The sequence below is a fragment of the Phaethon lepturus genome, unplaced genomic scaffold (genome assembly GCF_000687285.1).
Source record: "Phaethon lepturus isolate BGI_N335 unplaced genomic scaffold, ASM68728v1 scaffold5390, whole genome shotgun sequence".
Lineage (NCBI taxonomy): Eukaryota > Metazoa > Chordata > Aves > Phaethontiformes > Phaethontidae > Phaethon > Phaethon lepturus.
This window is the reverse complement of record NW_010512460.1, coordinates 8356-25512: the sequence shown is the minus strand read 5'-3', so window position 1 is coordinate 25512 and position 17157 is coordinate 8356. Positions and strand designations below refer to the sequence as shown.

The 17157-nt window shown below is 42.2% G+C and overlaps 1 protein-coding gene across 1 annotated transcript; it reads left to right on the top strand.

The window, feature by feature from the left end:
* Positions 1-900: 900 nt before the first annotated feature.
* DIEXF (digestive organ expansion factor homolog (zebrafish)) lies at positions 901-15096 on the top strand (the record flags this gene model as incomplete). The annotated part of the gene is made up of 11 exons (XM_010287037.1): positions 901-940; positions 2097-2346; positions 3127-3333; positions 5458-5546; positions 6927-7337; positions 8420-8639; positions 10667-10869; positions 12131-12313; positions 12954-13066; positions 13486-13731; positions 14563-15096. Coding segments are annotated over 11 exons (2209 nt in total), but the record flags the coding sequence as incomplete, so codon positions are not given.
* Positions 15097-17157: the final 2061 nt, after the last annotated feature.

Below are 17157 nucleotides of genomic sequence, written 5' to 3'. Positions count from 1 at the left end.
TCGGGCTTCTGGGAGAAGGAGAGGCCGTGCGGCTGCGTTTTGCGCTGCCGCCCGTCAGCTTTTGGAATCTCGAAAGAAGCAGGGAAAGTGAAGAAAAAAATTGGGCTCAGGTTTGTTTCAAACAACTGCCGTAAAGGCTTCTTGTGCAGCTTCACGTAAACTTGCCAGAAACACGCTGCTTAGCCCAAATGCTGTGTGATTTGATGATGTAAAGTTTTAGAAGCCTGTGAGGAAGACGGTGTTGCCTCACCTGCATAGTTTAACGTTACATGCCGTTAGTAGCAGGCAAATAGCGTTAGGTGTTATTTGTGTGTATCCTGGGACCCTCTCGGCGTGTGCTGCTTGGGTGGAAGGCAGAGTCCCGGGGAGCCGAGCCCTGTGCAGTGACACTCTGTCCCACTCGAGGCTCTGCATTTTCGTGCAAGAGTTGAGGTTATTTTAAGCTCAGCTTGTAGAGTGTCTTGGTGGCAGAATTGCAGTCCCAACACTGGCTAATTAACGCTGTTTTTCATGTTTTCCCCACTTCATTGATGAATATTTAGTGCTAGAGGTAGGCTCTTGCTCTGCTTAGCCCTGTTATACAAACTACCCTTTTGTAGTTAGATTCCTTAGATTCCTTTTAATACCTCATCTTCTGATTAAAGCCAGATTTTGCTTTAAAACATTTCACTTCATGATCAGTTATAATGCTTGAGTGCTTGGTCTTCATATACAGAGTGTAGCATTGCTTGAGAGGATAGCCTCCAAGGGTAAGTGCAAAGTCTGTTTCCTTAGGGAGAACTGCATGTTGCTTTGGTTTTAAGCTTTCTTTTAACTGCTCTAAGACTTCTGTAACTAATTTCTTTCATCTTGTGTATAACATCATTGACATGGTAAGATATTTCAGTACTTCCTTTTCAGGGTTTCTGGAAGACCAGAAGCAACTCAAATCTGTGAACTGGTAATGTATATTTATTTCTTCCTTACTTCATTTTTGTGTAGTTCAGTGAAGTGAAGCACTTAGCATTTCATGTTACAGAGTTATTCAGGCTGATTAAATTGCTCCTTTTAGAAAACCTGCTTTTAGAGAAAAAAATGAATGTGATTTTTGTGTGGCTCTGAATTGTTCTCTATAGTGTCTAACTCAAAACTAATGCCATGAGAGGGCAGAAGCAGCAGGAAATAACATCGCTCTTCTTGGGTTTTTTGTGTATTACTTAGTTACAGTGAAAAGTAAATCATGCTTTAACTTGTTTTAATAATGTTAATAAACTTGGCGTTGCACAAGTTAGGAGATGTTTTGCTCTCTGTTGAACTAAGAAATATGTTAATGCTCATTCATCTTCTTCAGATTGCTAGTGCTTTACTTTTCCTTCAGTCAGGGTTTGTTAACCTCCTTTATCATCAGATTAATAAAAGACTTCAAAGTTTTAATGTGGAAAAATTCATTATTCTGGTTCATTTGTTTTCCTTAACATTTGTGCATTAATATCGTATTTACTGATTTTTTTTTTTTCCCTCTTTGGGCTGAAAGGAGCTAAAAAAGAAGTAAATGGTGCTGTGCTTATACTCCTGTTTTCACTATAATTTTGGCTGTAACCTGGCACACTGTCGTCGGTTTGTGCAAGCCCGGGGCAGAATTGACTCTGAGTCTGGCTTGTTAGAAGCTTAGAGCTTTACAGCTGAGCCAAACCTGACAGACTCCCTGGTGGACTATCGTCAACTGATAGCTATTTCACTTAACTTCTTGAAAGCCAGAAGCATTTTCAGTATGCTCTGTCCCTTGTACGTGCACCCTCCTACAATTTTTGCTCAATGTGTGGTTTTCTTAAGAAAATCCAGTGCCAGTTCAGTAAATGCCTTGTCTGTGGAGATCAAGTGTCCTCACTCAGCTGAAACTAAAAGAACCAAATTTTGTGATGTTCTAAGTAAAATCAGTGCAGCATGAAGCATTTCAGCCTAAGTCTACCAAGATGATTTTTGAAAAATTCAATTGCATCTGCATAAGGGTAGGATGGGAGAGGGAAAACATAACACATGAACTAGAGGTGAAGGCATTTGCCTGCTGCCTAACAGTGTTACTGTTGTTGCTGTTACACTTGTGTTTTCCTTTCTAGTCTGAGAATTCTGATAAATCGAGTGCAGAAAGCGATTCGGAGACTGAAGTGGAACAGGTCTCTGTATATCATAAGCTCCTGGCTACCCTGAAGACCTCTCCTGAGTCTGAGAGTGAGGAAGAGGAAGATGAAAGTGAATCAGAAGAAGCTGGGGAAACTGAGACAGAAATGGACAGTGAAGGGTCCCAGGAGTCTGGGGAAGTAGGTGGAGGCGAAGAAGATAAAAATGATGTACCAGACCAGGAAGAAGGTAGTTTGTCTTTTCCTATGCTTTGGTAAATGTTGTTTCAGTTAGAAAGTTTGAATAACTTACGTTGCCAGGATTGTGGTGTAGACTGGCTTGTTGGCTGCATGCTCTTCTGGAGTGGAAGCTCTGTTGTTCCATTGCCTTTGTGTGGGTGGGAGCAGCAGCTGCTGAAGGATTTAGCAGGGGAGAGGGTAGCTGTGCTCTTTTTCCAGCAGACAGCCCGCTGCTGCTTCCTCAGATGTTGTTTGTGCGGCAGCACAGAGGAAATCCACATGGAGCAGCATGCCAGGGGTTCTCACCCACTCACGGGAGACACAAGCTGTTCCCTCACACAGCATCTGGCTTGGCTGCTGCCACCGAGAGGAGGGGAAGGTTTGCCTCATAGCAGAGGAAAGAATATATAAATTGGAAGGAAACCTCCTCTCCTTTATGATGAGGCATCCTCATTCATGGAATTCTGCAAAGAAATTCTGGGAGAGAGGAGGAAGCTTTTTATTATTTTCAGTTATTTGGGATCTTTGGAAACTAAAATTTACATTCCCTGAATAGGTTCTTACTTTAATTTTCTCTGGGGAAACATATTGTGTGTTACGTAACTTATGACCTACTATCCAAAAGTTATCTTTACTGTAGGATACAAAGCTTGATTTTATCTTTTTGGATAGAGTATTGGGAGAAAAAAAATTTGGTAACTCAAAGGGAACAACCTAGCCAGCAAGGCTGGCTATAGGCAGCAACTTTTCGAGGAGAATATAACCCATTTCTCTCTCTAACAAGTCACAGCTACAGACGCAGCAGAGCAGATGCTTGGCCAGGAGCAGGCTGATGGCACGGATACCTCCTGTGACCCAAGTCACAGAGTAATTGAGGAGTTTACTGATGTGAAACATGAATCTGAATTTAGCTTGGAAACCAATTTCATGGAAGAGGAGAGTGGAGATTGCAATGCAGATAAGAGAGACAGCAATTCTTCACAAGCTTTTTCAGAAGGTAAAACACAATATGTTTGTGTTTAGCGATCTGCCTCTAGAGGAGTATCCATAAATGTGTAAATTATTAAACACCCTAATGATACGTTGTATAGCTTTGGAGTTCTTCCGCTATGTTATTCATTGTATTGCCCACATGTGAGCTGGTCACATAAGGGACACTTAACACTCGTGCAGATGTGTAGCTGAACCGTTTGTTTTCTGCAGCCCCTGTGGACTGGGATTTGTGCATAGTTTCTGTTGCGACCAATAAAGCTTGAAATATCAGCAACTAGAAATGTGCGTGGAGGGGGGTCATCTTGTTCTGTTGCTTTAATAGTAGTTAACAAAGCCAGTGTAATATGAAGGGCCCTGCAAGCCTGCGCTTGACTGTGGAAGATACTCTTGGCACAGACACCACAGGAGATAATCACAAAGCTGACCTGTGAGGGCATCCTTCACAACTCAGTGGAGTTAAGAGGTGAGATTCTGGGAAGCTTGGGGCAGCCACAATACTTTAGACAAATGCTCAGAGCTCTCTGAATTTTGAAGATTATTGCAGAGGAGTCTGCACCAGGATCAGGAAGTCATGAGGCATCAGTGGAGTATCTGTGGGGTATCTTTTAAGGGTGTGGCCCAGAATCTCAACACCGCAGCGCACTGATGGCTGCAGTCCGAGCTTCAGTGTTGGAGTTGTCCCACCACGTGTAACACAAATAACTATGTGCACGGGTGTGCAATTGTTCAGTGATATGCCACACATTGGCACTTGCAGAGCTTCTATTCATATTTTATGCTCTGTGGTTTTAATATCAGATGGCATAGTTTAAGAGAGAGAAATATGTTTGTAGCATCCCTAGTGATGCTGGCTTGTCATCTTGGAGCAGCAGCTGACATTAGATCTGTTGAGGCAGCCTAGTTGATACATGAAATGTGTAGAAGCATCAAAGGGCCATGTGATAGAAAAAACAGCTCATTCTTGTTACCATGAGAATATTACTTAGGCTGTTGGCATTGCATGTTAATGAGAACCGTAGCTCTCCAGCTGCATGCTAAGTATCCTTAACAAAGCTGTTAAGCTGTGTTCAACCTATAAATGATGCGCTACTTTTCAGTGGGTTCCTGTAGCTTAGAAGTGGCTTTATAATCTGTTACAGAAAATGAGTCACCTAAGATAGCAGAAAGGGGGTGGGTATCTACTCTGGTCCTGGGATCACCAGAATTCCAGAAAATGCTTCACATTATTCCCTCTACTTTATCTGACAAATGCTGGAATCAGTAAAACTCAACTGAAGAGAGAACCTGTATTACAGTTAAATGATATCCTGTTCATTTGCATTGCTGGGAAGATATTCTCAACAGTACTGTAAGAGCAAATGTCTTGACTTTTGTCTGGATAACTTGTGTGTGGGCTAGATATCCTTTGGCAAGCATTAGTGTTCGCTAATTAGTTTTCTTTATGCAGTGAGTGCTGCTGTGCTGCGAGCAGCGTACAGAGCTTGGTTTTCAAAATAAGCTTTGCGTGTGACTTGTGCATGTCAGCGTCTTTGAATATAATATGATTTTACAGTTTCTTGCCTCTCTGTTCCAAAAAGAACTGCTGATGAGAAAAATCAGACTTTTGCTTACTTCAGGCAATTTTTGCCTCCCTTCCCCAAAACCTGCCTATCTTTCTCTGCTTTACCACAAACTGTATTCATATCACTGGCCAAAGATGCAAAGCCCTGGGCAGAACTGTTTCTAAATTAAGAAGGGCAGTAAGTTCACTTGGGTCTTTACTACTGACAGCCTATTTCACCTGCAAGGGATGGATGTGCCAGAGCTTAAGGCAGAAAATTGCCACAATGTTTTCTACTACATATTGCTTTCCTGTCCAACATTTGTTTTGTGATTGAAAGTTCTAGTACTTCCATAAGTGCTTCTTTTTTTAAAGCAATCTGTCAGATCTGTTCTCTCTGTTCTTGTAGAGAGAATTTGACATCTTTTCTTTCATCTCCAAGTGCTTTGAAATAACTAGTTTTAACTGTGGTGTTGGCCAGCATGGAAACTCTTAGTGTCATTTGCAAATCCATTCTGCAACTTGATTCCAGTATTAGCTGCAGTAGTTCTCAGGATATTTTTTTGTTATTGTTGTTGTTATAAATAGATCCATTTAAACAGCACATGGACAAAGAACTTGAAGAAAAAGAAGTAGAAAAAATGTCTATGCTTCCTAAAACTTCAAGTCAAAGCAAGGTAAGTGTTCTGTAGACATCCAGATTTCCTACAGATGCCTGGATTAAAATAAGTCTTTTTTTATACAAGTGAAGTAGATTCATAATTGTTATTATTAGCTGTTGGCACTGGAATTGTCAAGATTTTGTTGCTGTGTTGTTGCTGAAGTGTTTTCTTCTTCACTTAGGGCTAAGCAAGAGTTGAAGTCTGCTGTTATGTAGGCATATGGCAACACATCTGAAAAACATAGCTTTAGAGTTTGATCTGTAGTCCCAAAACCACAGATTTAGTACTCTTGACACCAGGTGGAAACGGGACTGGTTTCCTAGTGGTAACAGGACGATACCAGATATGTGCTCTGCAGCTGAACTTGTGACCCAGGTGACCATGTACAGTCTTAAAAGTACTTGTGATGCACTTTCGTGTTCTAGCTTCAGGATGACTGTATCTCTTGACTACAAGCCAGTAAAGAGGAATTTAATACTTACAATGTTAATACTGGAAATAGTAGGTGAATTACAGTATCAGAGAACCACCTCGTTGCTTGAGAGAGAATATTGGTTTTCAAAATACTCATTTTTAGACAAACCTTTGCTTCCTAACTTTTTCACATCTGATTTTCTTTTGGACAGTTGCCTTGCATTCTGGTCAGCCGTATGCTGGGTGACATTCATTGGAAGATATCCAATGGTTAGTCAGTCAGAGAGAAAGCTGTGATTTTTTTTTAATTATTTTTATTTTATTTTTTTCTTTTCTGGAATATGGTGGCCAAAAATACCAGTGTCACCTGAAGCAATGCATGATATATCTTTGCTTGGTGTAGCTACTTTACAGAGATAGATAGGGACAACTTACATGGCAGAAGGCTTAAAGTTTAGAATTTTCCCCTGCTACACCGATAGCGTTTGCCCTCAAAGTCAGGCAGACTCACAACAAGATTGCATTTAGCAGCTGATTCACAATTTCCTAATGGGATTTCATTTTCGTCTTTAAACAAAGTATGTACCTCAGTGTGGCTAGTCTGTAAGTGTAGTCGGATGCCAGGGTGCTCATTGTGTCCCTGGTTTGTGCCACTGACTTGCTGGATGGATTAGGAGGGAATGACATCCTCCCCCTTGCGCTGTTTTCTCATCTGTAAAATGAGGACAGTTACAGACACATCACTGCAAAATATATCCAGATCTACTGAGCTCAAGCTTATTGTTTTTTACCCTTGTAGACTCTAAGGAAGAGATGGCGTATTGAAAAAAAAAAAAAAGCTTTCAACTTGTATTATGAAAAGATAATTTCTCAAATTTCATTGACTTGATTAAACTGCCAGCTGCAGTGATGTGCTTTTAAGTGTACTAAGTTTGGTACATATCACTCCTCTTTGTTGTTGTGTTTTTTGTGTTTTTTCAGTGGCCAAGGCTGGGCCAACTAACTTTTTCTTCTACTTTGGAGAAACATAAAACTTTGAAAGCAGACAAAGAAGTTGATGTGAAACAGCTTTATCTTCACAAGCCGTTAGAATCCACTTGGCCAAAAGTGAATAAACAATTTCTGTCCTCAGTGAACAAACAAAGTGATCCCTCTTTTACCCCGTTACAAAGAGAGCTCTTCTGTATCATGAATACATACCGGGACTTGTTCTATCCAGAAAGAAACGCTTTAACAAATGGAGAAGAAATCCGGCATGCTTACTGTTTGCATGCCTTGAACCATGTTCTGAAGGCAAACGCCCAGGTGCTCAGCAACAATGCCAAACGAAGAGACCGGAAGCCAGGGACGGACAATGATGACTACAGGGATCAGGGGCTCACTAGACCTAAGGTAAGAGAGCTTCGTTAATGTGATTTCCCCCATCCCCACCCTGGTTGTCTGATCAGGCTGTATAAACATCCTGGTAGTTTATCAAAAAGTCTTTCTGTTGCTGCTCTCAGGTGACACGTTCCTGGGCCTGGGCCTTTCCACATCCCTTTATCGTGCCTGGAAGTTGTCTGCCACAGCCAGGGCAAATACGCTGAGAAGCAGTGGGCACAGGGTTGTTAGCCAGCCTGTTTCTGTGCTGAGCCATGAGTCTGACTTCTCTTTTTCTTTGTCTCCCTATCACTACAGACTGACATGTCGCCTTTTCCTGCTTCCATTTCTAAATCTACCAGTATAGAAAGGTGCCTCCACACTGATCTTCAGTGCTAGTTCAGGTAGCGTAGGCTGTCACCCAATGTGGGGTTTCACAGAAATTTTTTTGTCCTTAGGCATTTGTAAGGACTTGCCTGCCTGGAAAGATCCTTCCAAGGGAGACCTCAGGGAATCCCAGTCCCATTGTCAAGCCCACCCATCACAGTTGGTGGAGCGGGCCTGAAACCAAGGCTCCCTGGATTCACAGCACCCTCTAGTCGATAACCGGGTGGATTCAGCTAAGGCTAGCCTGTCACCGGTGGTGCCAACTACCTGTTGAACAGATTCAGAGTTGGGTTTCATTGTTTGCAGCACGTCTGGCAAATGCCTTTGGTTTCTGTGTTGACTCCCCAGTTAGATATTTGTATTTCAGAGTGCTGTGCAGAGGCTATTGCCATCCATCCAGGAGCCAGCTGTTGACCCTGTCTGTGTATTGTGGGAGCTCTTGCTTACTTGGGGGGGTAGGGAGAACAGGAGAACATGCTTAGTTTTCAATTCCCTGTAATGGTACCCTGGGTGTGAGATGAGGAACCAAACTGAGCTGCTGGCCAGTACCTGTCCATGAGCACACTGCATCCCAACATATCCTCCCTCCTTGCTGCATGTCAGGATTGCTTTGTTTCCATTATTGGGATGCCCATGGGGGCAGATCTAAGTAAAAAAACTTGTTTAACGTATAGTTAACCGTGAGTGTTCATATTTTATGGGTTACTGTGTTCTGTTGATCTGCACAGGTACTGATGATAGTGCCCTTCAGGGAATGTGCTTTACGAATTGTGCATATTTTCATCAGCCTTCTTGAAGTGAATGACAAAAGAAAAATAGATGTAAGTAATAAAAAGCGCTTCAAAGGGGAGTTTGGCTCTGACCCAGAAGAGAAGCCCCCCAACCTGAAAAGACCTGAAGATTATGAAGCTGTCTTTGCTGGCAACATTGATGACCACTTCAGAATTGGTAATGACCTACTTGAACAGATGATTTTTAGCTTGTAAGGAACTGAGAAGTAACAGGTTCTTCCTAAATGTCTAGGAGCTACAGGGCTGGAAGTTCTGGTGAGACTCTAGGCTCTGTGGTATTCATGCTGGCTTTGCACTGGCAACTTTGATTTTTCTGAAAATCTTTCTTGCCTTGCCAGAACTTAAAAAGGAAGAGAAAATACAGAAGTAATGATTTTCACAAGAAGTTCAGAATCACTTAAAATGCAATGATTGCTTTATCGTCACAGGACTGCCCACACCTCATTTTTAAAGAGGATAGCCTTGCTTATGCAGCAAAGTCTTTCATGTTATTGAAAAAAAAATCTTTTGGGTTTAATCAGCCTATTCACAATGTCTCTTGTAATCGGTAATGGTTGGAACAAAACTAAACCACAGTACTGAGCAAAGCAGTTTTCTACCGTGCTGCCCATGGTTATCATGAAAGCAGCAGTAGGACTGTTGGACAAGCATCAGATTTGAGACTATTTCATAATATTGTAATCTTGTGCTGTTTTAGTAACTCAGTATGCAGAGAATTAGCTAGTGGCTTGGTTCCTGGAGCTGCCATGATGAGTAGGCAATTTTTCTAAATTAACTTGACAGATCAGAGGCTTTTGAAATTACTGCCCCTTGAAAGATAAATTGGCATCCCAAGAGGTTTAATGATACAGCGGAAGATGCAAGCAGGTCCCACTCAGTCTTTCTTCCTTCCCCAGTGAATATATCTCTGGCTGAGAGCATCTTACTTTCAGTAGCATAATAATTTTCCTCTCCCATGCCACAGTCTGCTTGATCCACTTAACTATGTGTGAAGAAATGCTTGGAGAAACTTTCAGTGCTGTTACTTGTAGAAGCAAATCATAGAAGCAGAAAAATTATTCTTTCTTGCTGTACCTCACACTCTGTTACTTCTGCACAAAGATCTAATTTAAAGCACATTTGTTATGCCTTACTAAAACCACCCTTTGACATTTTTAAACAGAAAAAAGACTTGGTGGTGTTAACCTGTGTATATGCTGCGACAAGTGCTATCTTCTTCCTGGAAATTCAACCAATTGTGCCTTCCACCCCCCAGTTTTCTCACTGGGTTAAAATAGATAGCAGGAGAGGTCTCTGCTGATGTCTCTGTGAAATTCTTGCAAGTGCCTTCAGCTGTGCCTGTGATAGCTGGCTTCACACAGAGAGGGGGAGAAGTGAAGACACCTGTGTGGGGCAAACTGTAGTGGGGTGATTTGAATACAATCCAGACTACCTGGATTTTTAAGATCAGAAAACTGTGGGTCCTAGCAGGGTTGCCGTGTAGTTACAACATAAGGAATCAAAGGAGTTTTTTACCTCCTTGTTCTTTGTTTAATATGAGAGGTGATGCATCAGCTAGTTCAGCATGTACACTGCAATGTGTGGTGTGAGAAGCAGTGCCAGGGAAGGTGCAAGACTGGTTGTGCTTTCAGTTGTTGTCACATGAAGAACACTTTGTGTCTTAGTAGCAACTCTTGTGGCCATGTGAATAAAGGCAGTTTATAGTCAAGAAGGTCAACACTGAATCTTTCATGGTGGATTAACATAGCGGTTACTGTAGTACCTAATGGCAGAGACCAAAGTCCAGGATTTAGGGAGAAGGGAATAGTTAATCATTTCTGCTTTTTCTTTTTTTTTTTTCCCCTTAAGTTCTTCAGCCCCCTCCTCCACCCTTTTAGCAGAAAATCACAAATGAATGTGTTTCAGTTAAAAAAATGTTGTCCAGGCTATGAAAGATCTGGAAAAAAGTACTACTGAAACAGTTTGCCGAACTTCATGAAAATCTGCCAAATGCTTGTCAAATGGGGGTGGGTAAGCACTTTTCAGGGAAGAAGAGTTTCAGGCAGATTGGTTTTGTCCAGCAATAATCATTTGTATGTGTTAAGGGAGAGGAAGTATAGGGAGTTACTGTTACAGAGCCTGCTGGAAGGAAATGGTTGGTAATTGACCTTAACTAAGAATATGCTGTTGGTTGTTGTCGGACAGGCATTGCGATTCTTCAAAAGAGTATGAGATTATATGCGCCATTTTACTCATCGGATGTCATCATTGCCTCTCCCCTGGGTATGAGGACTATTATTGGCGCAGAGGGGGAGAAAAAGAGAGATTTTGATTTTCTGTCATCAATAGAAATTCTCATAATTGATCAAGCAGATATTTACCTGATGCAGAATTGGGAACATGTTCTGGTGCGTTTTCCGTATGTATTAATTTTTGTGTTGTACTGTGTCTCGTTAGTCTGATAGAACTTCGTTTTGGCTGTGAACAGTATTGCTATTTTTTTTACTGACTTGATTCCAGACATGTATTCCTGTTCCTTTTCTTCCTGCTACCCTGCTATTTTCCTTGTACTAAGAATATTCTTTCTACAGGCTTTTGGGTAGTATTCAGCACCTGTTCTCGATAAATATTAGTATTTGGTGCTTTAGTGGCATATTTCAACAGAGGTTTTTTTTGTACAGTTTTAATTATCTTTCAGGATGAGATAATGATGGTTCCTTAAATCACATCTGGGAGAAAATATGCCAGATGTCTGACTGCCCAGTGCCTCAGTCAGATTGCAGTGTGAGGAATCTCTACAACCTAATTCAGGTTCCTCCAGAAAGCAATAGGAGCTGGTGCTTGTCTCCACTGACTGTGGAGATACCAAGCATTAGTCATGTCTGAAGTTAAACAGTATGAGGATTTTCCTGTACATATAATGAAAATACAGCTCTTGGATTGTGGCTAGTATGCAGTAGTACCGATGCTTTTTGGCTTTTGATTAATAAAAGTTTTCAGGATTGAAAGGTTGGGGGTTTTTTCCTACCTAGAAACACCTTTGAGGTACCTGGGCCCGTGCATTTTGACAGCATGATGTTACTGTATATTTTGAATGAGCCCAGAATGTGTCTTGTTGCCCGGGGAGTCCCAGGAAAGGCACATCAGCCTACACTATATCCAAGGAATCAGTCCTGTAGCCTGTTTCCTGCTTTTCCCTTTGGGTGCGGCTGCCTGCCATGCAGTGGCAGTGATGCCAGTCCAAGGCATCATTCAGTGAGGCCAAAATGAAGTTAATTTCTTCACTTGCACCCAAACTCTCCCTGAATGCAATGGGAACTGCACTTGAGCTTCTTTTAGCTCAGAAATGTTGGGCCCATTGACTTAAATACAAACAAACAAACAAATAAATCCATTATACTTGCCCCATGGGAGGAGACTGGAAGCAAAGGTTATTGTTACTGATGACTAAAGAGATGGCAGCTTTCAGTTCTGTGGCGTGAAATCCAAGTAAATTACTCTTGCTGTGGTCAATAAATTCCAGACAGTCGTGTCTTGGGAGATTACTATTCTTTTATATTCTGTGCTGTCTTACTTGTCCCTGCCCCCTTTCTTGCTGCAGTTAAGACTCTGGCAGCCTGGGTGCAAGGCTGTCAGTCTGTAGCGATGTGTTTCCATCTCTCTGTGCAGCACCTGATGAAACACATTAATCTGCTGCCTCTGGATTCCCATGGGGTAGACTTTTCCCGAGTGCGAATGCTGAATCTCAATAACTGGTCCAAGTACTACCGCCAGACGCTGCTGTTCAGCGCTCTTCAGGATCCCCAGATTAACTCTGTCTTCAACAAACACTGCGTCAATTACGTGGGGCAGGTGAGTTCACAGATGAGCTGAAAGCCTTCTTTTAAATGCTGGTGTAAGGGAGGGGGAGAGGAACAGAAAACCCAGCGTGTGGAAAAATTCCGTAACTCAGTTGTGGAAAGACTGTGCCAGTCACTTCCATTATCCAAGGATTTCAGTCTGAACCTCCGTGACGCTGCATGACAATTTCTAATGCTGTGCCAAAGGCATGAAGAACTCTTCTTGCAGCGACACTTACTTGATCCTTTCCTTTCATGGGTAGCTGTTTCATGTCAGAAATCATATTTTGCTTTTTCTTAATTTGACGCGCACAGGCTATCTTGGTTTATTTATTTTGTGGTTAAATGGAGGGTTTACCTGCTTTTTTTTTTTTTTCCTCCTACTGTATAAGAAGTACAAACTGCTATTACTTTGAAAGAAACAGGAAAAGTAAAAACCTTAGTTGTCCATCTCAAATACATGGAAGTCGGGGCATAAGCATGTATATTTAACAAATCTGGTGTGTGTCTATATGAATGTGGTTTTGTATTGGAGCTTTCTTAAAAACAGCCTTGGGCACTGCATGCGGGTGCGAGTTAGGAGCAGAAAGCTGGCTGGAGTGTGGCTGCCTTTGAAACGCTGCTTCCCTAAACATCCTGCTTTCATCTTGCAGGTGGCTGTCCGCAACGTACCGCTCAGTGGCTCCATTAGCCACGTTTTGGTCCAGCTTCCTCATGTTTTTCGGAGGCTCGAAGCTGGAAATGTAACTTCTGTAATAGATACAAGGTACTCTGTGTTCCAGGCTATTTTGCTATGCCCTAATGACTGCAATTTCGAATTTAGTTGAGCGTACTGTTTCCTGCAGAGCACAATGTGATTTCACCATAAAAGTACACCTTCATGAGTCTTCAGCTGCAGGCTAGGCTCTGCACAGGTGGAGGGGAATACTGAACTTCTCCTTGCCAAAGGCACTGGAGAATAAAGTCTAGGAAAGGAATACCAGTCTCTGCCGTAACTGTGTAGTGCTGACAAAGCCTTTGCCTTTTATCTTCTACACGTGTAGGAATCCTGTGAAGTTAAAGAAGGAAAATGTAGTCAAAATCTGCTGTAGCGTGTTGTCTGATGATATTCCTGTTTGAGATCATATTGGTATTGGAAAGCTAAATGCTAACTCTGTTTAAAACCTATTTGTTTTCTTAATTGAGGTTTCAGTTTTTCATCAACAAAGTTTTGCCTGAGTACCGCGATGCCATCATGTCACACACGCTCATTTATGTTCCATCGTATTTTGACTATGTGCGTCTTCGAAATTACTTCAAGAAAGAGGAGCTGAATTTTACTCACATTTGTGAATACACTAAAAAGGCTGGTGTCTGCAGAGCAAGGCGGTTCTTTCTCAAGGGAGAGAAGCAGTTCTTATTGTTCACCGAGCGCTTCCACTTTTACAAAAGGTAAATCGTAGACTGAGTTTTCCTTTGAGTTGCGTGTGTGCTGTTTTGGAAGTAGAGTCTGACCTTAATCATAGGTGGGCTATGTTGCTTTTTTTGAATCTGTTGGATCTCTCTGAGGACTTCTTTGACTGAAGTAAGAGCTTTCAGTTTACTTTAAAACCTTTGCATGTTGTCGGCAGTCCCTTGTGGAGACTCGAATACTTTGGTATGCATCCGGCTTTATTCAGGAAGTTCCGCTGCCTGCCAGGTGGCCGCTGTCAAGTTCCACTGGTGTCAGGACAGGATGATATAGCCTGCAAGATGTGATTCATTGTGCCTTTTATTTGTGTTCATCTGTGCCACAATAATTACATAAAATTCTGTAAAAAGGTACATAATTGGTTCAATAATGCAATACAGCAAGCTGAGGCCACCTGGAAAATTTGCTGCGTCCTGACTGGAGCCAGTTAGAAGTTCCTAACAGAACATTTTTCTTCTATTAGCAGAAGATGTTTTGGCAAATACAAAAAGTTTCATAAGGCTCAGTCTGATCAAGCTTCACTGCCTTAAAATCCAAGCTAAAGAGGCTGAATACTGCAGAAATTGGTGGTGGTCTGTACTTCAGAGGAAGTCTTTGTGCCTGGCGGTGTTGGATATTCTCCCCTTAACTTCCACATCCGTGTCAAGTTTAATCTTCAGTCTATGACACAGGATTTGTAGATTTGAGTTACAACCAATGTGCGTTGAATTTAATGGAAATTGGAAGAACTGAGATAGGATTGACATTTTAACATGCACATTTTGTAAAAATTGGCAACAAAGTTACTTTTTTGGTTTTTTTCCCTACTACAGGTATACCATAAAAGGCATTAGGAACCTCATCTTCTATGAGTTACCAACCTACTCCCACTTCTACAGTGAGATTTGTAATATGATGAAGGCCACAGACAGTGGAGTAGATGCTACTTGGACCTGTACTGTGCTCTACTCCAAGTATGATGCTCAGAAATTGGCTGCAGTGGTTGGCATAGATCGCACAGCTCAAATGCTACAGTCCAAGAAAAATGTGCACCTCTTTGTCACAGGAGAGAATGAATAAGTGATATTGCAGACTAGACAATTGAATGCACCTGGATTTTACTCCTAATGCACTTTTTGATGTTGCTTTTTAAAAAAGTATTAAAATTTTTACTCCCTTTTACTAAATATTCTGTTGAAATTGTTCATATAGTATTAAATTTTATATTTCAGTACTCTGTCCAACAAGAAATGAGAAATGTCATTCCAGAAAGCAAGGATTGGGGGTTTCTTCTGTATAGAAACAAAATCAATCCAGAACTATTATTCTTGTGTATTGAAAAACTCACTGGTCAGTAAAGATCGATGCTGTGACAAATAACTTTTGATTGGATTGCTTCACTTCATTTTCAGGTGTTGCAAACTTGCCACCTTTTATCAAAGGTAACTTTTTCCTTTAATCTGGGGGAAAAAATGGTGCCCAAGTATTAATGTGGTCGCTGTTCTGTAAGCCTGTATAAGGGAGGTGCAGGCGAAGGCTCTTCAACTCAGGCATACTGTTGAATGACGGTTGAACTCGCTTCAACTTGACAGTTGTGAGAACTAGAATCCACGAATGTGCAGGTGTAGGAGCTATGGTTTTGTGTTTTTTCCTGAGTGACCTAAAATGTCTCTGCCTCCTGTTTACAACAGCCCCTCTGGCCGGTCAGTTTTACCAGGAGTAAGTTTTTTCCAAAGGAAAATCAAGAGCTGAACTTGGCAGGCAGACGAGCCTAGGCCTGCCTGGCCCCGCGGTCGCCAAAGCAGCGTGGTGGAGTACACAGCCGTGCGGTGCAGTTGCAAGTACCTGTGCTCTTGTATCTCACAGCATGGGTGAGGTTTGGTTGGCTTTTCTTTCCTCTGAACGGTTGCTTATGGACAGCATGGAAACAGTATGGAAGCATCATGGTGCTGCCTCTTCTTTCTTTTCTCCTCCCAGCAAGCTAAGCCTAGTTTAAAAGGAGATGAAAGTAGAGCGCGCCGTTTTTGTAAGCATGTGTCTATGACCACGGGAAGACTCTTCTGTGGAGGGGCAGGTGAGGGTGAGCCCAAATGCAAGAAGGAAACATCCATCCTGTGATAAGCTTTGAGGGAATTCTTGTCTGGGAAGTTTAAATATACCATTTACTTGAGTAAATGCACAGGCACATACTTTTAGCCAATTTTTTTTACCATATTCTTGGTTCCTGTATTTCTCAGAAGCTGTGACTCGGGTAGTAACTGAAGTCCTGAAATCATTTAGGAGACATGTGAGTCTATGCAGTCTCTCGCTTTGCATTTTAAGTAATGGTTCTTGTTACGTACCTCTGCCGGACCACACAAGAATTAAAAGCCAGCCACAGCAACGTTCTCCTGGTGAACATCTGGCCACTGTATGGCAGAGACAGCAGTAGCAGCAAAGAAAGATTCTTCTTGTATGGCCTAGGCTTGATGTGGGAGAATTGTGGCTGTGCATATGAATTCAAGCACACAAAATAGGATTAAGGAATTTTCTTTCTGTGCTGGATGTACTTAGCAGAGATGAATAGCTGACCTCAGGAAGCTAAAGTGGGATAGCTACTTAGGGAGATAAAATAATGCAGTGCAGCTACTGTTTAAAGAAGCAGCAAGAGTTTTCTGCCAGAGCCTTAAGTGCGCAAGGATTTTTCTGCCCTGGCTGAAGTGAATAGCAAAGTGCCTTGATGGGAGTAGGGCTGCACCGTAGACCGAGACCCTCGTAATTTTTCTGTCGACTACCTGGGTTTGTTCCAAAGACAAGCATACTTTGAAATGTTAAATGTATATGCGAGTGTTACGTTTTTAATGTTGATTACTAACTCACTCATTTCCATAGTGTGTAAATGCCTCTGCACTGCCTCCAGTTAGTGCCCTGAGATGCAGGCACGCAGCTGATGTGTGCTTGCCCTCGGAGAGCTCAGGCGTGAGGTTTTTCTGCCCTAGCAAATCTTACTTGCTTTAGTAGGGAGCCTTATAAGCCAATGCAAGAAATCCTGCCTAGGAGGTCACGCTAGTGGATTGGACAGGTTTGGTGGTACAGGGAGCCTGTCTGTGCTGGAGTGAAGGCGTTTCTGTTCCCTGGTGCTTCCTGCTACCCCTGTGCTGTGGTGGTCCCACACCTCGGGTGTTGGCCCACTTGATAGGGGAACTGTGGTGAGCTGGGGAGAGGATTTGGTCGTATTTGAAACTTCCCTTCACGCCCCTTTTATGTTATTTTAAACAATTCCCTGGTGCAATTCACACCATTGGCTTGTCCATGAGGATCTCCGAAGACAGAGAGTTACTGGGAGCTGGCGAGTGCTATGGTCAGTGTTTGGCCCATCCTGGGTGCGTATTCATGGATACCAATGCTTCATGTGCTGGAGCAACTGCTGGCTCCAAACGAGTTACTTA